The sequence below is a fragment of the Rhinatrema bivittatum genome, chromosome 10 (assembly GCF_901001135.1).
Source record: "Rhinatrema bivittatum chromosome 10, aRhiBiv1.1, whole genome shotgun sequence".
NCBI classification, from domain to species: domain Eukaryota; kingdom Metazoa; phylum Chordata; class Amphibia; order Gymnophiona; family Rhinatrematidae; genus Rhinatrema; species Rhinatrema bivittatum.
The window spans coordinates 70447618-70474224 of NC_042624.1; the positions used below are offsets into that span (position 1 = coordinate 70447618).

The 26607-nt window shown below is 43.9% G+C and overlaps 1 protein-coding gene across 2 annotated transcripts in view; it reads left to right on the forward strand.

Moving 5' to 3' along the window:
- The window catches only part of COP1 (COP1 E3 ubiquitin ligase), a 440422-nt gene that overhangs the window by 290393 nt on the left and 123422 nt on the right, over positions 1–26607 (forward strand). For both annotated transcript variants that reach the window (XM_029618041.1, XM_029618042.1), the window contains exon 16: positions 796–913. In XM_029618041.1, coding sequence (XP_029473901.1) covers positions 796–913 — 118 coding nt within the window. The remainder of the gene's footprint in view (positions 1–795; positions 914–26607) is intronic.

Here is a 26607-nt window from a genome sequence, read left to right on the forward strand (position 1 = left end):
GAGAAAGTGAAATTGCTTACCCGTAGCAGGTGTTTTCTGAAGACAACAGTTCACCAGTTACAGTTTCCCTCACCTCCACTTTGGTGGTGTTTTCCCCTTTGTCAGAGATGTTAACATAACTGAGGAAGGGGCATTATTAGTGTGGAAATTCCTGCATGTGAGCAGTAAAATCCTTCAGATAGAAAGGTCCAGAAGGATCTGTCCAATGCTGAGCATAGTGCAGAGTTTTCCCAACCCATTCCTGGATGCACACCTAACCAATCGGGTTTTCAGAATTTCCACAATGTGCATGAGAGATTTGCCTATCCTGGGTCTCTATTGTATGCAGATCTATCTTATGCATATTCATTATGGATTTCCTGAAAACCCTACTGGATAGGTGTGCCTCCACGAGAGATGGTTGGGAAATGCTGGCATAGTGTGACTAACTACTGTCTTCAGAAAACACCTGTTTCAGATAAGCCAATTTTCTTACAGAGCAACAAGATTGGAAGTAACTGTTATTCCATTTCTGGGAAATAATGTGTAGCAGGTCAAGACCGACAGATTTGGCAAAACTTTTGGATGGGATCTTTATAAAAATAGCCATAACTCAATTTAATGCTGCTTGAATTTATTATATTGTCCAGGAGGAAAAAGATATTGTAACTCAAATCTAGAACAGTGTATTATAAATGACATTTGCTTCTTTGCTTGTTGGTTTCAACTGTTGTGTTTCTAGTGATACAGTGAAAATAAAGAATGGAACATTGGCAAGGATGTTATGAACAGATGTCTTTTTCTCTTGCCCATTAGATCACTGTGTCCACTACTATGATCTCCGTAACACTAAACAGCCAATCATGGTGTTTAAAGGACATCGCAAAGCTGTCTCTTATGCAAAGTTTGTGAGTGGTGAGGAAATCGTCTCTGCGTAAGTATTAGCTAATTATATAAGGAAGTGTATCATGATTTCTACCTTCTTCAGTGAGAAAGTAGACAGTGGTATGCACAACACAATCTGAGACCACAGGTGGTTCTAAATACCTTTTCATCTCTAGATATGAAAAAGCATCCATTTTGAATGTCATCTCTGAAACTCTTGGAACATTTAGAAATATAGACATGAAGAAATTAATGGTAAAGGTGTCCATGCCATCTAGTCTGCCCCTTTTCTGATATACCATAGATTTTACTTAATCATTGACTTTACCCATGGCAAGTGATCTTCTGTGTCCTTCCTTTGCCTTTTTGAATTCCAGTACCATTATTTCTCCCGCCAACTTTGCTACCCTTTTTATGAAGAAATAATTATATGCATTACTCATTACACCTGAATCTTAATCCCTATAAACTCATATCACCCCTTGTTCCAAAGAATCAGGATATTGTAGATTGTCAATTTTGGTTTAAAAAGTAGCATGGTACAGCGACTTTATTGGTCTCTTTCTTTGGTCACTGTCAGGGTTCTTACTACAACTGGATATTGCTGCAGCTTTTAATATGCTTTGTTATGATATATACAGTAGATTAGTGTTTTCAGTCTTTAGGTATTGATGGAGTAGTTTTGAAGTGGTTTATATCATTCTTACAAGGGAGAAAGCAAGGGGTGCATTTGTGTGATTGATATTCCTTATGACATACTCTGAAATCAGGAGTACCTCAGGGCTCAACCCTGTCTTCAGTTCTATTTAACATTTATTTCTGCTATGCAAGATTTTAGCCTCCTTTGGCATTTATTATGCTATTTAATGCCTCTGTTCATTTAAATTTTATTGTAATCTGCCTTGAAATGGAATAGCAAATCTTCATTAAAAAAATATATCTACCTTGATGACATAGAGCTGTTTGTAACTTATAAAATAGATAGTGGGATGCCCTTTGAAATCTATATTTTTTCTGCTATTAAGAGTTGGATGACTGAAGATAGTGTGGTATATCCATAAACAGTTGTTTCCTATCGTGTAGCAGATGGACTCAGGACCAATGGGTATAGTGTAATCCTGATAGGAGATGGGAGACGAAGTCAGATTTCAACGCTGACGTCAGCCTACATATACCCATGCAGGAAGCTTAGCTCTTCAGTATTTCTCAGTCTTCTCAGATAGGGACACATCCACACACTAGAATAGTGTTAGCAATTCTAAAACAAAGAGAGAAAATTTACCTCAAGAAGACAAGCCCCATTCTCCTGCGGTGATACCTAAGGGTCCCGCCCCCAGTCGAGAATTCCTGAGGTGATTTCCGAGATCCCTCAGAGGTAAGCCTCTGTCCGCTAGCCGGCTCCCAGCGTGGACTTAGCCCCAGGGTGGCTTAGAGGCAGCGGGTGTTGAATCGAGCGTGGCAGTGAAGGTAATTCCCTCTCCCCCCGCAGCCAGAGACCGACGGGAAATGCCAAGACCAGGTAAGGTAGAAAACTTTTTCTAAGTCTCCGGTCTCCGAGGCTCGAATTGCTGCACAGATCGTCCCTTCCGGCGTCTGTAAAATCGGGTTGAACAGACCTGTCCGGGCTAGACCTCGATCCGGTGCGAGGGTCCACACACGTGCAGACCTTCCGGGGGGGTAGGGGGTCGCCATCTTGCCCATGTGGTCGCCGGCACCATTTCCCCCCCTTGATCGCCGTATTGTCCGCACAGCGGCAAGCCGGGCGCACAACAGACTTGTGCACACAGCGGCACGTGCATCTGTGCCGGGCGCACAGCGGCATGCATAAACGGCCCAAGCACATAAATAGATCCGTGCGCTCAGCAGCACGCACATCTCACCCAGGCGCACAAAGTGGTAGCCTGCACGGGCAACCCGCACGCACATCGCCGGTGCAACCAGAACGCACAACTAAGCCCCCCTGGCGCACACATCTACGCGCACAGACTATTTTGAGCCACTCCACGCGCACAAATCATGGCACTGCCGGCCAAAAAAGCCAAGGGACAAGCCCTCTGCCCAGCCTGCCACCTGAGAGCTGCGCAACCTGAAGTGGCCTCCGCCCTATGCCTGCAACGCGAAGAGGCTCAGGGGGAACCTAAGCAAGGCCCCCCACAGCCAGTAGAGGGATCCGGATCCACCAAGGATAGTATCCCGGACCTCTGTATCTCCGACTCAGCGCCTACTCAGGGGGGTACCTCGGGGGCCTCCACTGGATTCAGTATGGACCCATGGACCTTTTCCTGGGTGGAATTCTTCACAGGGCTGCAAACCTTTGTCACGGCACAATCTGTACCGCCTGTAACGCAGACCCAGTCTCCATTAGAAGCACAAGACCTTCCAAGCGCCTCTCGCACCTACCCAGATACACCCCATCCAGGCAAACCTATTCGTGCCTAAATGTAAACCGTTGTGATGGTACATTACTAAACGGCGGTATAGAAAAGTTTTTAAATAAAATAAATAAATAAATAAAAAGCCTCCCCTTAGGGGACACAGACACCTCAGGGGAAGAGTCTGACTCCCTGGAGGACGGGGAAATCCCTCCAGGGATGGAACCATACCGAACCATGATGCGATTCTTCTCCAAAGACGAGTTACCAGCTCTCATGTCTCTGACCTTGAAGACACTGGCCATTCCAGCCATGAGTACCACAGCGGAGCCAAAGACGAACCGAGTTTTGATCGGTCTCCATCAGGCCTCATGCTATTTCCCAATGCTGCAGGCCGTACAACAACTGATTGACCTGGAATGGAATGCTCCGGAAGCCAGCTTCAAAGGAGGACAGGCCCTAGAAGCCCTATACCCCCTGGAACCCACGGTCAAAGAACTCCTATGGTTCCCAAAAGTGGACGCCATGGTCCGCGCAATCTCAGTGCACGACCATCCCAGTCGAAGGAGATGCTGCACCAAAGGATGCCCAGGACAGATGTCAGGAATCCATCCTTAAACAGTCATTTGTTGCAGCAATGACCCTGCAGATCGCTTCCTGCTGCGCCGTGGTGACACGTGCCTGCTTGCTTCTCTCCAGAGATGCAACCACCTCCGCCGAAACATTAGAACTGGCGATATCCTTCCTCACAGATGCAACCTCAGACCTGGTACGCACCTCAGACAACTATGGCTCCGAAATTGGTCAGCCGACGCAACCTCCAAAACGAACCTCATGAGAATGCCTTTTAAAGGATCTCTCCTGTTCGGGAGTGAATTGGAGAAGTTAGCCAACAAATGGGGCGAATCTCCAGTGCCTCGTTTACCAGAGGACAGGAACAAGAGAAATCCGTGCTCCTCCCCCCCGAAGAACCAAGGGCAGAGGAACCCAGCGCTTCAGACCGTACAAGAACACATACTGTCAAGCACCTCACCCCGCAGACAGGGGCCAGTCCTTTTGGAACAGACACAACAAGAGGGGGAGCAGGCTCAGGTACAGGCTCCAGCCACACCCCACAATGAAAATCAACAGACCCATCCACAGGAAGAAGCCATAGGGGGCAGACTTACTCTCTTCTACCAAAGATGGGTCGAGATAACGTCGGACAAGTGGGGTCCTAACTATCATCTGGGAGGTATGCTACCTGGACTTACACAGCATTCCTCCAGACAAATTTGTGAGATCACTGTGCCACTCCCTCTCCAAGAGAATGGCAGTGGAAACCACACTGACAAAATTACTCAGCCTAAAGGCGATAACCACAGTGCCCAAGCACCAACAAAATACTGGTCATTATTCCATCTATTTTATTGTCCCCAAGAAGGAGAGGACGTTCAGGCCCATCCTGGACCTAAAGACCGTCAATCGCTCCTGAGGGTACCACACTTCCGTATGGAAACCCTACGTTCAGTCATAAGGGCAGTACAACCGGGGGAATTCTGACCTCACTGGATCTATCCGAAGCCTATCTCCACATCCCGGTCCATCACAACCATCAGCGCTTCCTACGCTTTGCGATACTGGACTATCATTAACAGTTTCGGGCGCTACCCTTCGGACTAGCTACTGCTCCTCGGATGTTCACCAAAATCATGGTGGTAGTGGTGGCGACACTGAGGAAAGAAGGAATCCTCGTACATCCGTATCTGGACGATTGGTTGATCAGGGCAAAATCTCCAGAGGAAAGTTACCACCAGAGTCAAGAATCTACTGCAGAATCTCGGGTGGGTCATCAACACAGCCAAGAACTGCCTACAGCCCTCTCAATCGCTAGAGTACCTGGGAGTCTGGTTTGACACCAAAGAAGACAAGGTTGTTCTTCCCCCCCCCCCCCCCCCCCTACAAGGAGAAGGAAACTAATGGACCAGTTGAGAAAACTGTTGAACTATGCTCGCCCTCTGTCTCATGACATCAACACTAGAAGTCGTCCCATGGACAAGGCCCACATGCGCCCACTACAACATTCCCTAATGTCACAGTGGAACCCGATGTCCCAGAACTACTCCATTCGCCTCCAGCTACCAGCAGAGGTTTGGACCCAGCTCCAATGGTGGCTACAAGGAAGACAATCTGAGCAAGGGAGTAAGACTATTCCCACCAATCTGGATCTTGCTCACCATGGATACAAGCCTGTGAGGGTGGGGAGCCCACTGCCAGGAACTGACGGCCCAGGGGCAATGGTACAAGGAAGAGTCGGGGTGGAACATAAACAGACTGGAAGCCTGAGCAGTCAGACTAGCCTGCCTACAATTCAGTCACAGACTCCGGGGCAAATCTGTCAGTCATGTCTGCCAGCACCACAACAGTTGCCTACATCAACCGCCAGGGAGGAACCAGAAGCCAACAGGTATTCCTGGAAATAGACCCCTAATGGCGTGGGTGGAAGCAAACCTGCAAGGGATCTCAGCCGCCCACATCGCAGGAAAAGACGTCACTGCGGACTACCTCAGCAGAGAGAGTCTAGACTCAGGGGAATGGACGCTGTCGACCACAGACTTCCAGTTGATAGTAAACCACTGGGGAACCCCAGCCATAGATCTCCTGGCAACCCGGTCCAACGCCCAAGTTCCTGAGTTCTTCAGCCACAGACGAACGAGAACTGCAATCCCGGGGAATCAATGCCCTCGTCCAGATCTGGCTACAGGAAAACCTGTTGTATGCCTTTCCCCCATGGCCACTACTGGGCGGGATCATCCGCAAGATAGAACACCACAAGGGATTAGTACTTCTAGTGGCCCCGGACTGGCCAAGAAGGCCGTGGTACGCAGACATGCAAAGACTTCTTGAGGGGAACCCTCTGTGCCTACCTCCACACAGGGACCTTCTCCGGCAAGGACCGATCCTCCACGAAGACCCGACTCTATTCTCTTACGATCTGGCCATTGAGAGGACTCACCTGAAGAAGAACAGATACTCTAAGGCAGTGAATGACACCTTGCTCCGAGCATGCAAGGTCTCCACGTCTCTAGCTTACATACGAATATGGAGAGTATTCGAAGCCTGGTGTGAGGTCCGTGAGATCTTCCGTGGACAGACACAATCCCCATGATCCTCTAATTTCTGCAGGATGGCTTGAAGAAGGTGTTGTCTCTCAACTCCCTTAAGGTTCAGGTGGCCGCTCTGGCCTGTTTTAGAGCCAAAGTGGATGGTATCAGTCTATCAACCCATCCGCTTCCTGAGAGGGGTCAAACAAATCCGACCACCATTAAAGTGGCCAGTACCCTTATGGAATCTCAATCTAGTTCTAGACTTCCTAGCAGGAGCTTCCTTCAGACCTACTTGTGGTCTATCACTATGGTTCATGACCTTGAAGACTGCAATACTAGTGGAAATAAGTTCAGCCCGTCGCATCTCCGAACTTCAAGCGCTATCCTGTCGGGAACCGTTCCTCAGGTTCACAACAGGATCCATACTGCTATGCACTGTCCTCTCCTTTCTCCCGAAGGTGGTTTCTCAATTTCATCTAAACCAAACCATCTCCCTGCCATCTCCAGACGAACATAAGGACTCAGAAGACTCATGCCTTCTTCGCCATCTAAACGTCGGCAGACTTCTAGTCCGATACCTGGAAAGGTCGGAATCTGTACCAAAGTCGGACCACCTATTCGTCCTTCACAGCGGGAAGAAAAAGAGGGAAGTGGCCTCGCAGGCAACCATAGCTCGCTGGATCAAAGAAGTAATCGAGGCAGCCTACTTAGAGGCAGGGAAACCTCCACCTCTACAAGTCTAGGCCCATTCTACAAGGCCCAGGCAGTGTCCTGGGCGGAAACCAAGATGCTGTCACCTGCCGAGATCTGTCGGACAGCAACTTAGTCCTCCATACATACCTTCTCCAGGTTCTACCACCTGGATGTCCAGGCCCGGGAAGACACAACCTTTGCAAGGGCAGTACTAAGTGGACCATGGGCAGCCTCCCACCTGGTTCAGGAGTAGCTTTTGTCCTGAGTCCATCAGCTACACAATAGGAAATGGAGAAATTACCTGATAATTTTGTTTCCTTAGTGTAGACAGATGGACTCAGCATCCCACCCACGGCTGCCCCGGAATCCGGAAAACTAGGGTGGCAAACCCCAAGAACAAGACAAGCACGGGTAAGCAAGGTATTACCCCTTGTTCAAGACACCCATGCTTGCCGGGTGTTGGCGTTATTTGGTTGAGTGCACTGGAGGTCTCCAGTTTGGAAATCAGTTGAAACCAGTCCTAGTTAATCAAGTTAGCCAAGTTAATCAAGTTGTTATAGCACATATATCCACAATTGCTTTTCGAGGAGAATACTGAAGAGCTAAGCTTCCTGCACGGGTATATGTAGGCTGACGTCAGCGTTGAAATCTGACTCCGTCTCCCATCTGCTATCAGGAGTACACTGTACCCATTGGTCCTGAGTCCATTTGTCTACACTAAGGAAAACGAAATTATCAGGTAAGTCATTTCTCCATTTTATGGGTTGCTAAGGAGCTTTTGCCACAAAGTTTGCCGTAATCCTTGAGAGTGCTCAAATTCCAATAGCCTTTAATGTTAAGAGCTTGGGAGTTCAGTTGGACTCCAATTAAGCAATGAAGAATCCGATTAGGATGCTTGCTAAGTCTGAATTTTTTTAAATAAAAGCTGACATTTAAAGTATTTCTCTCCTGGGGATTTTAGGTCTGTAGTACAAGCATTGATGATAGATAAACTAGATTATTGTAATGCATTATATTTAGGTCTTCCTGGAACTTTATTGCAAGTGTTTGAATTGATGTAAAACGTGATTGCATGTTATATTACTGGGGCAAAAGCTAGGGATCCTATTTCTCCCAAGCTAAGAGTTGCACTGGATATTACAATTTATTTATTTTATTTATTTAAAAAATTTTCTATACCGTCGTTAAGTTAAATAACCATCACAACGGTTTACAGAAGGGCACGATAAAGAAAAATATGGGTGGTATAGATTACAAATTAATCATGTGCCATCATAGTACGGTAACAATTTAAAATAAATAAACTAAGTGTATAAGTGAATCCTGATTGTTAGGAACAAATTAGGCGGTTTGATTTTAACATTAATATGCTTTTTTAGGTTACTAATAACTTCTAGCTTGGTGCATCCTTATCTATCAACTATTTTTCTCCTTCTCTTTATCTTTATAAAATGCTTGTTTAAAAAGCCAGGTTTTCAGATTAGTTTTGAATAATTTCAAATTTCTCTGTAGTCTTCTTTCGAGTGGCATGGTGTTCCATAGTACGGGACCAGCCAGTGACAGTGCTCTTTCCCTTACTTGCATGAGATGTGCTGATTTGACAGAGGGGACAGTTAATAGAGCTTTATTTGCAGATCTCAGGTTTCTTTGTGGTACATGCACGCACAGTGCCATGTTAAGCCAGTCGGCTTTTTCATCGTGGATTAGTTTGTGGGTTATACAAAGTGCCTTATATTGTATTCTTTGTTCAATTGGAAGCCAGTGGAGTTCAGCAAGTGTTGCTGTAATGTGGTCACTCTTTTTTTTTTTTTTTTTTTTTGCCAGTCAAAATTCTGGCAGCGGAATTTTGCAATATTTGCAGAGGCCGAATTGTAGATTGAGGTAGTCCTAAAAGCAGGGAGTTACAATAATCTGTGCTTGCGAATATCATTGCTTGTAGAACTGTGCGAAAATTGTTAATCGTTAGAGGTTTTAGTCTTCTCAGGATCATTAGTTTTGCCTAACCTTTTATTTTCTGTGAGATGTTATTTCATGTTTAGCTCAAGGTCAATTATTACTCCTAGATTCCTAACTTCTGTTGCTAACTCAGCGGTTTGAATATTTTTGATTGTGAATGTTGGTTGTGTGTGGTGTGTGTTTTTACATTCAAGGTATAAGAGTTCAATTTTGTCAATGTTTATTACCAGTTCCATCTGGTTTAGGAGCTGTTTGATTATTTCTAGATACATATTGGCTAGTTTCATTGTTTCTTCGATGGTGTTTGGAATGGGTAACAGTAATTGTATATCATCTGCATAAATGTAGTGTTTGATTCCCAGTCCTGCTAGTAAATGACATACTGGGAGGAGGTAAATGTTAGAGTGTTGCAGATAGGGCTGATCCCTGTGGGACACCAGTTAACAGTGTGACTTTGTCTGAAAGTGTATTTTTGATTTGTACCTGGAAACATCTATTGTTTAAGTATGACTCGAACCATTTTATTGCTTTATTAGTGAGTCCTATTTCTTTCAGTCTATTGATTAGTATTCTGTGATTTACAGTGTCAAATGCTGCAGAGATGTAATAGAACCAGAATGTAGTGTGTTCCTGTATGGAATCCTCTTAAGATATTGTCTGATAGAGCTAATAGCAACGTTTCTGTACTGTAGTGTTTGCGGAATCCATGTTGTGCTGTGTTTAGCATGTTGTTGTTTTCGAGGTGGTTTGATTGTTGTGTTTGAACTGATTTTTCGATTAGTTTGGCTATTAGGTGTAAGTTGGAGACTGGTCTGTAGTTGCTAAGATTTAAGGGGTCAAGATTCTTTTTCTTAATAATTGGTTTGATTACGGCTCCTTTCAAGGTATCCGGCATTACTCCATCTAGTGAGAGTTTGATGATTTTAGTTAAGGTTGGGGTTATTGTGTCGGCTATTTTTTTTAATTCTGTGAAGGGTATGGTGTCTATTATGTGGGTAGCAGGGTTTAATTGCTTAATCATTTTTTCTACTTCAAGGTGTGATACCTCCTCAAATTCTGACCAGATACTGACATCTCTCGTGGGCATCTTAATCTCTTGTTTTGTAGTTACGGGGATTTTTTTCCTTAGATTCTCGATTTTGTCTTTAAAAAATTGGGCTACATCATTGCATTGATTTTCTTGTAGGGTTAGGTGATTGTATTGTCGCATGTTAGGTTGTTTACTATATTAAATAGGGTTCTGGCATTGTTTGCAAATTTTTCTGCTACAGAGAGACCCCGGTGCTCCAACCCCCCCACCGCTGTCCTGCCCTCCTATTGGATTTGGAGGCCTTTGGGGGAATCAGAGAGGGGTGTATCCCGTCATTTGTGCTGCTCCTCTTCATCTACCTCTGACTGCAATGGTTACCGAAGGCTTCGAACAAAGTTCTCCACATCCAGACATTCTTCGCACAGAGGACTCTCATATGCCTCCCCACCTATAAAGAAGGGAAGGACATCCAGGCATACCCCAAGTATGTTGAAGGGGGAGTGGCCTCGCAAACATTGTCACAAATCACAGGGCTTCTTCAGGCCTTCTTAGATTCCATCGTCCTTTCTCAACAACCTCATTCCCCCTCAAGCCCCTCTGTAGAGGGCTTTGATCATCCACTCTCACTTCTCCTCCGCAAGGTCTCTCGGAAGGTGAGGAACTGGACATAACTCTTAGTCCGCAGGTGCCCAAACCTGACAAGGGGCTGCATTTCCCCTCTCCACCATCACCGAGCTCCTCCATGGGAATTCTCTCCGACCCACCGGAAGACCCGTTTGAACCAACAAATCCTCGATCCACAACTCTATTCATAAGCGAGCACTTTCGACAGCGGGTCCACTCCATTGGAATTCGCTCCCCCCAGATATACGCCAGGAACAATGCCATCTCTCTTTCAGAAAAAAACTGAAAACCTGGCTGTTCACACAAGCCTACCGTTGAAGTAACATCTATCAACCAACATTGACTCTCACCCCCCCCCCCTGCTTACCTCCCCATGTCTCCACCTTCCACAGGATATATTATGTTTATGCCTCGCTACCCTATTGTTTTTCATTGATTATTGTTTCACTCTCCAGTTATCGTTATAATATCTTTCCTGTCTTCCATCTCCCATGTTTTCACTCCCTGTTTAATGTAACTTTACCTTCTACATAGTTGTTAATTGGTTTCCCCTTGTTCTATTGTAAACCGGTACGATAAGACCTCGTCTTGAGTATCTGTATAGTAAAAGAATTTAAATAAATAAATAAATAACCAGTGCCACCCTCAGAAGATCTTTTCTACTCCAGATTTATTGAGAAGGTGGGCTCTGTTTTAAATCTGGAAACCAAAAAACTACCTGATCCGAGGACGGAGGTGCATGACTTCCTGAAGATTTTTGAAGTTCTAGCTGAACCTACAGCTTTACCTTCCCATTCGGTCTTGGATGCCATCATGGATAAAGCCTGGGAAACACCTTTCTCTACACCTACCACATCCAGAAAGATTGAACTAAAATTCAGGATGCAGAAGTCTCTACATATACCTCAGTGCAGCTACCGCATGCTTCAGTAGTGGTGGAATCCGCTATGAAGAAGGCCAGGAAAACTAGACTCTACTCCAATGCCCCTCCGAGCAAGGACAATTGCTGCCTGGGCCATTTTGGCAAGAAGGTGTTCCAAGGTTCCATTCTTAATGCTAAGGCACAGCAACACCAGTTCTATATCACTCAGTATCTATATGAGTGCCTCCAGCAATGTAAGTCAGATGAGGGTCAGTCTACGGGATCCAGTCATTGTAAACGGAGCATAGCTGACCTAGAAGAGGGCCTGAGACACACCCTCTGTGCACAGTGTATGAGAGTTTTGAACTGTCTGCCTCTACAGTGGCCCACCAAATAGCCTGGCTGAGTGTGAGTGCGATCTGCGAAGATGTCCATGACAAGCTTGCAGATCTGCCCTGCAAGGGTGATAACTTGTTCGGTGACAAGCTTCGTGAGCCAGTTTCCCAGATCAAGGAAAAAAGTGTGGTAGTGTCATCGCTCATGTTACCTCCAAAGCAGTAGTATCCCGCCTACAGGAAACCCCTTTATCCCCGGCGCTCTTACAGATCATACCCACTATATCTGCCTCCCTCTTACCCTATACAGAGGGCTCAACCTAGTCACAGCCACTGGGCCAGGGCTAATCCCAGTGCACCCCCCCAAACCAGCAGCAGCCAATCTTCTTTTTGATTCTACCATGGCCACAGCTACAGGAAGCAGTAGGCAGATGCCTTGCTTCATTTGTGCCAGCATGGAGGCAAATCATATCCAACCATTGGGTTCTCAACATTATCCAAAATGCATACCGCCTAAACTTCAGAAGACCTCCTGCCTTACCACACCTCATCCCTCCCTCACATGGGGACGATGTTCTTTCCTTCTTGCAAGAAGTCAAATCCCTCTTGCAACAAAGAGCAATACAGTTGGTGCCCCATTCTCACAGATATCAAGGATTCTACTCCCTATACTTCCTCATTCCCAAGAAAAGCAGAGAGCTGCAGCCTATACTGGACCTCAGAGCCCTCAAATTCATTGTACGGGAGAAGTTCAAGATGACTTCTCTCGATCATTTTGCCCTACCTGCAACCCAATGACTGGATGTGCTCTTTAGACCTCAAGGATGCTTATGCTCACCCAATGCACTTCTCATCCTGGCGATACCTGTGCTTCCAAATTCGCAATTAACATTATCAATATAGAGTTCTACCTTTCAGCCTGTCATCAGCGCCCAGGGCATTTACCAAATGTCTAGCAGTAGCTGTGGCCCACCTTCGAAGAGAGGACATAAAACTTTTTCCCTATCAACGGTTGGTTGCTAGTAGCTGCGAACCAGGAATAGTTTCGCACCCATTAAGTTTGGGTTCTGTCTTGCTTGGAAAGCCTGGGATTCCTAAAACTACGAGAAATCTCACCTCGACCCTTCTCAGACACTACAATTTATAGGTGCGCTCAACACACACCTCTGCAAAGCCAGGAGACAGGATCTCCACCTTTCAAACCCTGGCCAACACTGAGATGTCTTGCACAACAGACAGCACATCAAATCCTAACATTGATGGGGCACATGGCGGCAGCAACATATGTGATCCCACATGCGCGTCTGCACATGCATTGTCTCCAATGAGGTTTGAAGTCCCAATGGTCTCAGCATTTTCAGCCAGTGTCGTGCAGGGTAATTCAAGGTTGATGGTGAGGGATGTGGACTGGTGGCTGCAGAAGGGAACCTTGTAGTCCGGTACGCCCTTTCAGGCACCTGCTTCACCAGATCATTCTAACTATAGATGCCTCTACAACAGGATGGGGAGCTTACATACTGCACCTAAAGACCCAGGGTCAAGGGTCACCCGCAGAGAAAGTTTCAAATCAACCTCCTAGAGCGTGAGCCATTTATTACGCCATCTGCCCCTTCTCATGCCTTTTTAAACAAATAGTCATAGTGTACGCAGACAATCAGCCATGTATTACATAAACAAAGAAGGCGGGTCCAGTTCCAAGACTTTGTGCAGAGAATCCGTACTACTACTGGAATGGGTGTTAGTGCATTCGATACAGCTGCAGGTCAGCAAGGTCAGGGCCAAGGAAGTCCTTCCACCTGAAGTACTATCCTCCGTCCTCTCACTCCCATCAAAACAAGCTGGTGTCTTTCAACTCCAGGAACGTGGTTTTGACTGGATTGTAGAGAACATAGCCCAGTTGCCCATTCCCAGGGCAATAGATCTGCTGGTCAGAGGAAGGCTGCAGTTCTTTGTGAACTGGTGGCCCAGTGCAACCTCAGACCAGTGGGTTCTCTCCATTGTCCAGCAATGGTACATATTTAACTTACTGAATGCCCTGCCAAATTGCCCCCGAACCCCTTTTGGGGCCCGGTAGCACATCAGGAGGTGGTACTAATGGAGCTGTTCTCCCTCTTAATGGCCAGAGTGCTTGAATCATTTCCACCAGGGCAAAGAGGATGGGGATTTTACTCTCAGTATTTCATGATGCCAAAGAAAACAGGAGGACTCCATCCTACCTAAACCCAAGTTCCTTGAACAAATTAATCAAAAAGAAAAGTTTTAAGATTGTTTTCCTGAGCACCTTGATCCCCCTTCTTGCAAAAAGAGGGTTGGCTATGCTTCCTAGATCTAAAAGACGTGTACATACACATCAAGATCTTCCCAGGGCATCGGAGGTGTATCAGATCCATAGTGATAAAACAGCACTTCCGGTATCGCATGCTGTCATTTAGACTTGCATCAACACCATGTGTCTCTACAAAATGTCTGGCTGTGCTGGCGGCACATTTTTGCAGACTGGGAGTTCACGTTTTCCCATATCTGGACAATTGGCTGGTCAAGAGCACCTCTCAGGTGGGGGCCGAAGGGTCCATGCACTTGACCATCAGTGTTTTGGAGACACTAGAGTTTGTCATCAACTACCAAAAGTCCCATCTCAGCCAGACTGCTCAATTGGACTTTATCGGATCCCTGCTAGACACAGCACAGGCCAAGGCATTCCTGCCTTGACAAAGAGCCATCAACCTGATGACCATCAAGGCAGGGATTCATCAAAGCCAGCAGGTATCAGCTTGGCACAGGTTGAGGATGTTGGGCCATATGGCTGCAACAGTTCGTCATTCCCTTGGTCACAGTGGCGTCAAGCCACACAGGAATCTTCAGGGTTGCATCCAAGTTATCTTATCTCTCCAGGATTCTGTGCCCTGGTGGCAACTAGTTTCATATCTGCAACAGGGGATCTCTTTTAAAGTCCTCCTACCCAAATTGTCCTCACCATGGTTTGGGGAGCTCATGTAGATAGACGTTCCTGGGTGGAACATAAACCTTATCAGATCAGTTTCCTGGAGCTTCGGGCAATCAGGTACGCGCTGTGGGCTTTTAGAGATCGGCTGTCCAACAAAGTTGTCCTAATCCAAACTGATCACCAAGTGGAACAATGGTATGTTGTCATGCAGGGAGGTATAGGATCATACCTCCTGTGGCAGTAAGCGGTCCAGATTTGATCATGTGCCATATCCCAAAGGATGGTGCTCAGGGCTATGTATCTGGCTGAAATTTATTTATTTATTTATTTAGGTTTTTTTTATACCGGCATTCATGAACTCGTTCACATCATGTCGGTTTACAGAAAACAGGGGTGCGAATAATACAACCAAAAAACATAAATAACGTGATGAAGAGAAGCAGTTACAATACAAGGGCTAATGAACTGGGAATGTAAGAAATAGAAAGAGATAGAGGAGGTTAATTATATACAAATGTACAATATAAATATGGCGAACATGATGACAGAACAGAGTGTTATGCATTCAGATCCCAAAAATAGTCTCTAAACCTAAGGGGTTGCAAATTGGATTTTCCACCTCTGGGGAAGCCTGAATGTGGATCTCTTCACAGTGCCTTGGAACAGGAAAATTCCTCAGTTCTGCTCCCTTTACAGGACATGCGACATACCAGCCTCAGATGCCTTTGCCCAGCATTGGGGCCAAGGGTCTTCTGTACACGTATCCTCCAGTTCCACTGGTAGCGAAAACTCTCTTGAAGCTTTGTAAGGACAAACGGACTATGATCCTAATAGCCCCTCATTGGCTGAGTCAGATCTGGTTTCCACTCCTGCGAGAGTTGACCATACGGAAACTGTTCAGTCTGAGGACTTTCCCAGATCTCATCACACAAGATCAAAGCAGGTTGCGACATCCCAACCTCCAGGCCCTGTCGCTCACAGCCTGGATGTTGAGAAGTTAATATTGTAACTGTTCAGTCTTTCAGAAGATGTGTCTGGTCCTGGTGGCCTCCAGAAAGCCTTCCACTAGAAAGTCCTATGGACTGAAATAGAGGAGGTTTTCTGTGTGATGTGAGCAGAAGGCCCTAGATCCTTTCTCCTGCTCCACACAAAAACTGCTTGACTACCATCTATAGCTGTCAGAAGCTGGTTTGAAGACCAACTCCGTTAGAGTTCATCTAAGTGCGATTGGCACATACCACCCCGGTATAGATGATACGCCCATCTCGGTACAGCCTATAGTTGTACATTTTATGTGGGGCCTGCTTCAGTTGAAGCCTCCCGCTGTGTCTTGGGACCTCAACATGGTGTTAGCTCAGCTGATGAAAGCTCCCTTTGAGCCTCTGCAGTCCTCTGACCTGAAGTATCTGACCTGGAAGATGATATTTTTGGTTGCAGTTATTTCAGCACACAGGATCAGTGAGCTCCAGGTCTTAGTGACTTATTTTACCTTACACTAAGTTGTTTCATGACAGGGTGAAATTAATCAGTCCATTGTTTTACCAACATTCTTTCCTAGGCCCCATTCGCACCAAGGCAAAAAAGCCCTCCACATTTTGGACTGAAAAAGAGCCTTAGCCTTCTGTCTGACGTGAACAGGCCCCCATAAACAGTCTACCCAACATTTTGTTTCTTTTGATAGGAATAAGTTGGGCATTGCCATTGCCAAGCAGATGCTTTCCAATTGGTTAGCTGACTGCATCTCCTTCTGTTATACCCATGCAGGACTATATCTTGGGGGCCATGTCAATGCTCATGCTGTTAAAGCCATGGCAGCATCGGTGGCCCACTTGTGAGCAGTAGCCATAGAGATCTGCAAAGCTACAATATAGAGTTCTTGCCATACATTCACATCACATTATTAATTGGATAGGGATGGCCGACATGACAGCAGATTTGGCCAATCTGTCCTTTGGGACTTGTTTAAGGTTTAAAACCCAACTCTGTTTCTGCCTAGGGCCTGTTTTGTTCAGTCTGTCCCAATCCCCCACCTCATGCCCTGTACCAACAAAATCAGTTGTTGTGCCTATTGACCCTTACTTTGGTGTGTTGGCGCAGCCTGTAGCTAGGTTTTTACCCATGTGCGAGCACTGCCATCCTGCTTGTCCTAGGAGAAGCGGGGTTGCTTACCTGTAACAGGTGTTCTCCACGGAGTTGGGTTTCCATTATGTGAGCTGCTTCTCCTGCATTATTTTATTATTGAATTCTATATTTTAAGACTGAAGTGGACCATGCATAGACATGTGATATAACGCATGCTGAGCATGCTCAATGAGGCTCAGCAAAGTTCTAAAAACTGACATAAGTTTTCCGATACTAAGTAGGAGGAACCAAAGGAAGCAGCATTAAAAAAAAAAAAAAAAAAAAAAAAAAAACTAAAATCTTGACAGCAGTCAGATTAGGAAAACAGATGCTCAGTTTACAAGTGTCCATTTCCTAACCCATGGCTGTGCGCAGGTTAGGAAATGTACACTTGTTAATTGAGCGACAGTTTTCCTAACCATTGCACAGCCACATCTCCTGGGCGTCCAATGCCATAAACACACAATTTATCCCTAGCGCGGCATTGGGTGCACCCGAGAAAGGAATGTGCGCACGTTGAAAAAACATGCGCGATATTGCATTGACCCCTAAGTTTGTACCTGAGGCAACAGAGGGTAGAGTAACGTGCCCAAAGTCACAAGGAGCAGCAGTGGGATTTGAACCCCGGTTTCCCCGTTTCATAACCCGCTGCTCCAACCACTAAGCTGCTGATCCGCTCCATTTGGATTTTTATTGCTTTATAAAATCCAAACAAGGGGTTTCTTGTTTGGTTTTTTTTTTTTTGCAATACATAATGTGATTTTATGTATGTGAGAGATTCCCTCATTTAATGAGACATCTAAGGACAAATTCATAGCAGTGTTCAGTTTGAAAGTCGGTCATGCAAGCACTTTTTCTACAACTCTAGATGGGGTATTGACATAACTGTCAGCCCTCAGGATATGCAAACGCATGAGAAGGAAAGGGGGAAAGCAGAGAAGGGAAGGTTTAATATATGACACAATCATTTTTTAATTGAATCAAAATAATGAATTTTTCTCTTGCATATTGGCTTTTAAACTGGAATGCCACAGTCCTCATTAGAACATTAGATTTTTATGGTACTATTCACACAGGCTGGATCCAAATAAGCTGCATGCTCATAATATTTGGGGAAAAAACCTATATATTTTTATAGAGTGGGCAACTTTCAAAGGTCTGCAGGTAGTTTTAAAGTCAATAGGTTCTTTCACTGCAGACTTTGCCCCACATTTCAAAGGAAAAGTAGGAATGTACTTTCCTTTGAAAATTAGCTTTTTCTCTTCAAAATAACATGCATAGTTTTTGAAAATGCAAAATATTCAGTCCGATGCAATATCAGCGCGTAAAAACATGTGCCCAAACTGGGTGCACACCTTTTGAATGTGCGCATATCCACCTCTCCTAGGTGCTCGTTGCAATAGGTAAATGAACTGCCATGCTAAAAGGGACACGGAAAGGGTAATTTGTGCGCCCCAAGCGCTTTGCATCGGGCGCCCAGGAGAAGTTGCTGTGTATCTAGGACAGCCTGGCCAGAGCTCCCTCCCTACCACCGGCAGAGCTGTTCCTGATTGATCTTTTTCTCTGACACTTGTCAGTGAAAGGACTAATCTCCCTTTCAGGACAGCCTTCTAAAAGGGGATTGGTCCTTTCACTGAAGTGACAGTGAATGGATCAATCGGCAGGAAACAAAGGATTGAATAAATTAATATCAAGTGATACACTTAATATTAATGTATTCACTCCTTCACTCGCTGCCGGCAGGGTTTCTGATTGGGCCAGACCTTGAGGATGCTGCTTTCTGTGATTTCCCCCTATGAGGAATCACAGAAAGCTGGATTTTTATTTTTTTTTTTGGCAGCCCTAAAGAGACACATGTTTTAACGCCTACTCTTGGGCAGGCGTTAAATTTGCAGCATTAAAATGGGTGCCGAGGCCGCACTGCAATTTCTTGCATCAGGGGTAATAGCCTCATCAACATGAATTTACAAATAATGAACGCTATTAGTTATACGCTGGTTTGGACATGCATTTTGGAAGTTCTAATTCTCTTACTGCATGAGGGGTTTTGAATGTGCGTCCAAGCACATGTAAAGCCATGTGCTTGGCTGAGCGCACTATATTGCATTAGTCTGTATGTGCATTGTTACATTCTCCATTCTATCCTCACTCCTGGCAATATGTCCATTCAATGCAGGTACTTGTACCCATGGAAAGGGTGGGCAATTTTCAAAAAGTCCTCCAGATAAATGGCTTTTGAAAATTTCACTTAAAGTCCATATGCTGTTTCTAAAACCTTATCTGTCTGGCATTTTCTCTAGGGGGAGAAGAACCATTACCTAAGATCATCCAGAGAATTTGACTCAATAAGATTTAAACTTATGAAGCTTTCCCCTGACTTATTCTGTTCTAATCACTAGACAGTATATCCTCTTCTATTTAATAGGTCATTAAATTGCTTTTCATTTGCTATGCAGAAAATTTATTAATTTCAGCAGGTTCATTTTCTATTATATTCTACTATCATCAATAGCAAAAATATCTCCATGATACCAGGTCTATGATATTAATCAGTTTTATGGATTTACTGTACCATGATGGTTTAACTTGATTTGCTCATAGTTTTTTCAAAATATCTTATATACTGAACAAGTTCTTTATGGGATTAGATGGGGTGAAATAACATTTTTATTTTCAAGAAAACTGATGGATCAAGAATAGTATTTTTAGACACTAAATATTGTGTGAATTTATAAACAAAATTACACTTTTATAATGGGAACTCTCTGTATACCTAGATGATTAGACATTGTTTTGTCTGAAAAGTAAGAAAATGGAGTTTAAAAAAACTGTTAAAAGGCATCCACAGCTGTAGCATTTTTCAACTCCTGTAAAAATAAAATATAATAATAATAATAATAATAAAATGCTTAGTAGTTGGTGTAATCCATCCTATCTGAGGCATTATAACTTCTGCAAAAGTTCATCAGTTGGGTCCAAAGTTTTATGGAATGGCCCGTCACCTAACTTATTTAAAAATGACCTCAATCCGATCAAGTTGAGGTGGTTTTCAACAGGGTCAGGTTGAAAAGATCTAGAAGATTCATGCATATGCTTGGAATTTTCCTTCTTTTCTTTAATTTTAACACAATTTTTTGTTAGATGACATCTGACTACATTTTAGTAGTTTGATCAGTCTTCGAAGTAGTTTATTGCTTGAGATGGTCTTGTCATGAATTTCCAGTGTTAGCCATTCACAATTTATTTAAAGTACTAAAGTGTTTTACTTACAAATCGAATCAACATTTTAGTTCCATATTCTAATTCTTATTATGGCAAAGTGATACAAACTTTGGTTTGTTTGCAAGTAAACATTTTTCAGATGCTTTACAATGCAGTATCATGAAATGAATGCTTTGCTACTTACCATAGTTTATAAATATTGATGAAATAGCTCTCTTAAGCCAGCTGTACCTGGATAAAAACATACACGTTTAACTTCCCAGGATCAGGCATTCTATACAACTGTATTTTAAGGTATGTTACCATGTTTCTCTCAGCATAATTTACTAATCAGCTAACAATTTATGCACCATTGTAATAGAGAAACTACTATTCAAGTGATTAGATATATTCTGAAGTCCTTTCATGCAGTAGGATAATCTTTTAGACTAGAGTATAACATCAATATATTTAATGGACTGATGTTTAAGATGGTTTAGTAAAAGAAATGAGAATGATTTGTAGTAAAGTATAAATTTACTTATCCACTGTATGTGGTCTTTATTTCGATCTAAGTTTATGGATTTCATTGATTCATAGCAGCTCACTGGTATTGACCTGCAGGGCATTCAGAACTACCTGACATTTACAAAATGCCATTGATGAAGGAACTGATTTACTGGGAGAGGAAGATGGGTTCAACAAGAGCAGCAGATTGAGGAATATTAGTAAACAAGCTAGAGGGAATGTATTCAGTTACTTTTATACAGTTCCTGTTTCATGTGCGATATCTATAGCATTTCAAGCCTGACATGCAAAATGTGTGACATTTTTAGAATGTTTCTTGGGGTAAGTTGAACCTATCATATTCAATTCTTGATCTTCTAAATAGTGAAAAGTAATAGCGTAAACAATGGGTTCCCTAAATATCTTTTGTGTTGTGGTGCCATCACAATTTTTTCATTGCTTATTTTAGACACTTAGGTAATAGTTTGTTTCTCTGAGGACAAGCAGGATATCCATACCACACACATCGGGGCACTTGCTCAATTGAGCCTGGATCAGATAGAATCCTCGAAAGCTTTTCAGAGCTTTCTTCATGCTCCAGTGAACATATGTGAGTTGTTAGTATCCAATGGATTCTTTAATATTACAGCAGCATGGATTTTGTCTTGACTACAAAGTATATTTTTTGGTCTGGCTTTCTCCATTTCTGGTGTCTTAAACTCCTGTTCCTTGGTAGGCTCCTTAGTTAAGGTTTCTCATTGGTTTTGAAGGGGTTTTTTTTGTTTTCTAACAGCCACATTTGTACACTGATATATACTGGTGCATCCGGCCAGTTTTTGGATTTTTATCAAAATAGTTATTTGATTTTGCATCAGATATATTTTTAGTAGTCTGAGAAGAATGGCAGCAGTTTCAAGAAATTTGCTGTATGCAATCACGTCATTGGTAACTGACCTACGCGATGGCTGTATTTGATATATAGAACTTAAATACATCATCTTGTGGTACTTGCCAAAAGATGTCTCCCAGAGTTCTGAAACTCCCCCAAAAAAATGGATTCAAAGTCCTATCCACATGTTTCAAAGGATCCAGGAGCTGCACTTTATCCTGGTAATGCACTGACATTGGAGGAAACTTAGCTTGTGCTTGGAGCATAGGATTTAAGGTTGCACTTTCTTCTAATTAATGAAAGTGTCTACTTCATTACTATCTTCATCAGAGGCTAACAGTGCCATGCATAAAGCAAAGATAAACAGCATTGGTCATTGGTACAAGATGCTGAGGGCAAGTAGTTACTGCTGTTGTATTTCCACCCACACAGATGGTTCACCCTTCAGAGAGTCTGCAGGACTGGATCAATCTCCAGGGATTAATACCTAAGTCACTGATACACTTCTAGCAACCCAAGGATTATTGCCTCTCCTGTATTTCATTCAATATTGGCAGTTTTTCAGGAGGAGTTGGGCAGGATAATTCAAGAAATGATTGACCTGCTATCTTCCTAGCTCTGATACATCAGCAGTCATCGGTGATGCTGATGGAGGTTCAACCATTTCGTCCATTCCAAGCTAATTGGGTTTTCAGGCTATTCCTAATGATTGTGTGAGAGATTTGCATGCACTGCCTTCAATGTATGCAAATCTATCTCATAGATATTCATTAGAGATATCAGACTGGGTTGGGGTGGCAGGAATGCTCCAGATGGCCTCAATGCAACCTGGCATCCACCTTCTCTTTTCTTTGTGAATTTTGTGCCTGAACAGTAAGACATTCACACACAACTTATTTTTTGCAACTACTACTACTTGTTATATGGATTTAACATTGTAACCCACTGAGAATTATGGATTACCACTCTATAATTCTTTAAAATAAATAAGCCAGTGCTTGAAACTTTGAGTGCCAAATATCACATGCCCCAAGGGACATCAATAGCAATGCAGACTGCCCTGATGTCAAGTACATCAGGGAAGAAGCTTCCTTGTTGCATCATAGTATATGGTGTCTAGTCCCCACCAACCATCGTAGGCCTTTCTGAGGTCATACATGACAGACAAGTTTGCCGTCTGCTTTTCCAGTTTACATATTTTGCTGGGATTTTGACCATGGATCTGAGGACTTATTCAAACAGGAAGAGTCTATAAACCTCCCTAAAGACCCCTCTGTTCCATAGGTATGTAATGGGGTGTGAAGGGCTGTTATGCATGGAGCAAGAGAGGGCCCTTTTGGTGATAATGTCTAGCGATCTGAAGACGGTGAAGCAATGTGACAAGGCGATAGCTAAACTAGAAGAATGCTGGGCTGCATAGAGAGAGGAATAAACAAGTAAGAAAAAGGAGGTGATAATCCCCTTGTACAGGTCCTTGGTGAGGCCTCACCTGGAGTATTGTGTTCAGTCTGGAGACCATATCTCAAAAGGGACAGGAGGGAGATGTTCCAGAAAAGGGCAACAAAAATGGTGGTGGGGTGGGGGTCCTCCATCAAATGACTTAGGAGGAGAGGTTGAAGAACCTAAATATGTATACCCTGGAGGAGAGGAGGTGCAGGGGAGATATGCTACAGATCTTCAGATACCTGAAAGGTTTTAAGGATGAACATTCACCAAACCACCTCCATTGGAAAGAAATCAGTTGCCACCCCCGATGATACCTTTATGGAGGAAACCCTTTATGGCACGGCTGGTACTACCATATGCTAGCTGAGGAGACTGGATGGACCACTTGGTCCTTTTCCACCGTCATTTCTATCTTGCTATGTTTAGGTAAGGAGTAGATCTCCTGAGTATCTTTGTGTCATTTTCAAAGAGAATGGTTAAAAGCTGTTCTATGTAATTTGAAGAATGTCGAGCCCAGGACGTGTGTTGGATGACCTTCAGTTTCTCAACATCTTGCCCTCCACTCCCACCCCCATCCCCAGGGATCTTGTGGCAGTGCCTGTCCATGAGATCCTGAGAGGTATAGATGAGAATATGGGAGTCATCCCGCTCTGTAGCTTCTGTGAATAAGAAAACAAATGTAATTTACTGCATCCAAATTGTTCCCAAATTTGAATTGACCCAGCTACTTCATCAATTATTTGTGGTAGAATCCACTCTAAACAAGACCAAGAGAACAAGAAATAATTGCTTTGCACCCCGGGAAAGGATTCTCAGGCTCTTGACCTTTTTAGAGGAAGATTTATTAGAATGCTATTCCCATTTGATGCACAGCTGCTTACCAGCTCCAGCACCCCAGAGGGAGTACTGATAACAGAACCTTCATCTACTGGTGGTATGTTGAACTTATTGGGGAAAGAGCACTTAAATGTTGAGAGAAACATTTCTTGACAGGGTTAAACTCTTTCTTCTGTTTATATTGTGTGCAAGTTTAAGGTCAGGATTTGTTTGCCAGTGATACAATTGTGTGTGTGCTGAGAAAATAGACTTTAATTCTGTGAACTAGTAAAAATTAGTATTTGTTTGCTAGTGTAAGAATTGTAAGTTTGCAAAGTTCACTTACTTGATCTCAGAAGGTGAGAGTACTGGTTCCTAAGTAACTAGTCATTGATTTGATTCCCAATCTCCCATCCACTGCAATCACATTTTTGAGATATAGATGATCATCCCCACTAGGAGTAAAGTCTTCAAAATAAGAATCAGTTACTGATATAGAATAACATTTAATTAACACTGATTTTAGTGATGACTAATTTTAAGCCTGTGGCTGGTCATTCACTAACAGTCAACTAGTAATCAAATTTGAAAACAATGGGTGGCATATTCAAAGCACATGCAGCGCTTGATAGCTGGATAAGTAGGACTTATCTGGTTATCTAGCAGGCCGCTAAATATCTGTGTATATTCAGTGGCTGCTAGTTAGCCGGATAAATCACTTAACAGCTGTCTTTTAGCCACATAAAGTTTTGCAGGCAGTGGGTGGATCAAGCTGGCGCTACTTATCCAGTTAACTTAACCGGATAAGTAGCAATATTCACTTTTATCAAGTTGTTAATCAGTTGTTAAACCAGCCATAGAGCTGATCTAATTTAGCCAGATATAACTTATCCGCCTAAGAAGTGATTTGTGCACAGATATTCAGCAGCATAGCCATGCCGCTGAATATCCCTTGGAACTTAACTGGATATGTTATATCTAGCTAAGTTAGCCAGTTATGGCTGAATATTGAGCCCCATAGATTTAAAAGACAAAATAAATTTGCCTAGGGATTTCAATTTAACAACCCTTAAATTGACATACCCACTCCTTACTCTGCTTTTAAGACTTTAGCAGCTCAGCAAATTAAGATGCTGATAGAAGCCCAGCAATAAGATAGGTGCTATCCAGATTGCCACATGTATGATTATTAGAGACCTTCATTTTTGGTTTTTATTTTTTAATTTTTCCTGGGAACTTATCAGGGTTTATTATGACAAGATCAAAACAGAAAAATCAGTGAAAAATGTGACTCATTCTTCTGGGTAAAGATTGGAGTTTATTTTGGTGGACAGAAACCAGGACAAAACAATATTAAGCAGATTTTCCCACTCATCCACTCAACAGCTCCCTGTGTCTACTCCTGTCCCCTCCCTACATCCCCCAATGAAAATCTTCTTTCCCCCACCATTGCAACAGCATTCATCCTTAGTAGTGGTGGCTCCAAGTTTCTCCTCTCTCCTTTGACAGCATGCTTGCTGAGGCTCTGCAGCACTGCACTTTTTTGCCAGGCTAGTGAGCCTGCTGGGAACAGCTTCTGTTAGGTGTATCCCGCTTCAAATTCTGTATTGGCAGCATCAAGCAACAAGCATTTTGACTGCTTGGAGGGGGTAGGCGGGACTTGGAAAACCACACCAGCAGCATTGGAGGGTGAGCGCTTTTGCTGGTGGAGGGTGGGATTTGAAACAAGGCAGGTGTTTTGGCCCAAACTGGCTTCCAGCAGTGACTGGAATTCTTGAGACACCTCTGCAGCTCTATAACTGCTCTTTAATCACAGAGAGGAGCACCCGGGAGGTGGTGTGGCGCTTTATGTCCGGGATGGCATAGAGTCCAACAGGATAAACATCCTGCATGAGACTAAATACAAAATTGAATCTTTTTGTGTAGAAATCCCTTGAGTGTCGGGGAAGACTATAGTGAGAGGGGTATACTACCGTCCACCTGGTCAAGATGGTGAGACGGACAGTGAAATGCTAAGAGAAATTAGGGAAGCTAACCAAATTGGTAGTGCAGTAATAATGGGAGACTTACATTCAGCTACCCTTATTGAGTACTGTAGAGTACGCCGTATACCGCGGGGTCTCCGTATCCAAAAAGAGCCCAGGCTCCATACGGACAATACTGCCTTTATGAACCGATGGAACCAGATCTTAAACAAGTGCTCCTTGGATCTCATGGTCCTAATTATTGAGACTAATCGCGACCTTCATGATACACTACAAAGTGAAGTTACAACCAAACTTGATCTGATTAAACGCTCCAGCCAGGTTGAACTGTTTGACCAGCAACTGGGGGAATTCCAGGAGAATTTAAAGAAATTTAGATCTGACTTGAAAGCTGTAAAATACAGCAAATTTCAACGCGACGCTGCTGATTACAGTACGGGATACATATATAAATGGCAGGCACAAAAACCTGCGAGGAAAGTCACCTTCGCGGACAGCTCGTCCTCCGGCGATTCATCCGGAGAGGAATCTCGGGCACAGCGTACCCGGGGCCAGTCTCGCCGAGGCCGCGCCACTGCCGTTCCTGCAGAATCTGGACACCCTTCTCGGATCCGTACACCAGACGATTCTTCTACCAATTTGGTTCCACCTGCCTCCTCACATTACTCGTCTATAGCGGCCTTTTTTTTAGATTCGGGCCACCCACAGCCGAAATCAGACACTCGACAACTTCGACCTCGAGGAGGTATACTTTCCCAGGACAACTCACAGAGTCGGGCCGCTCGCCCGCCCCGGTCTCAAGCAGACCTATGGCAATGAAGGAAAATACAGTATTTAACCTCTCTTCACGTCATCTCTCTCCCCTTGAACTTCAAG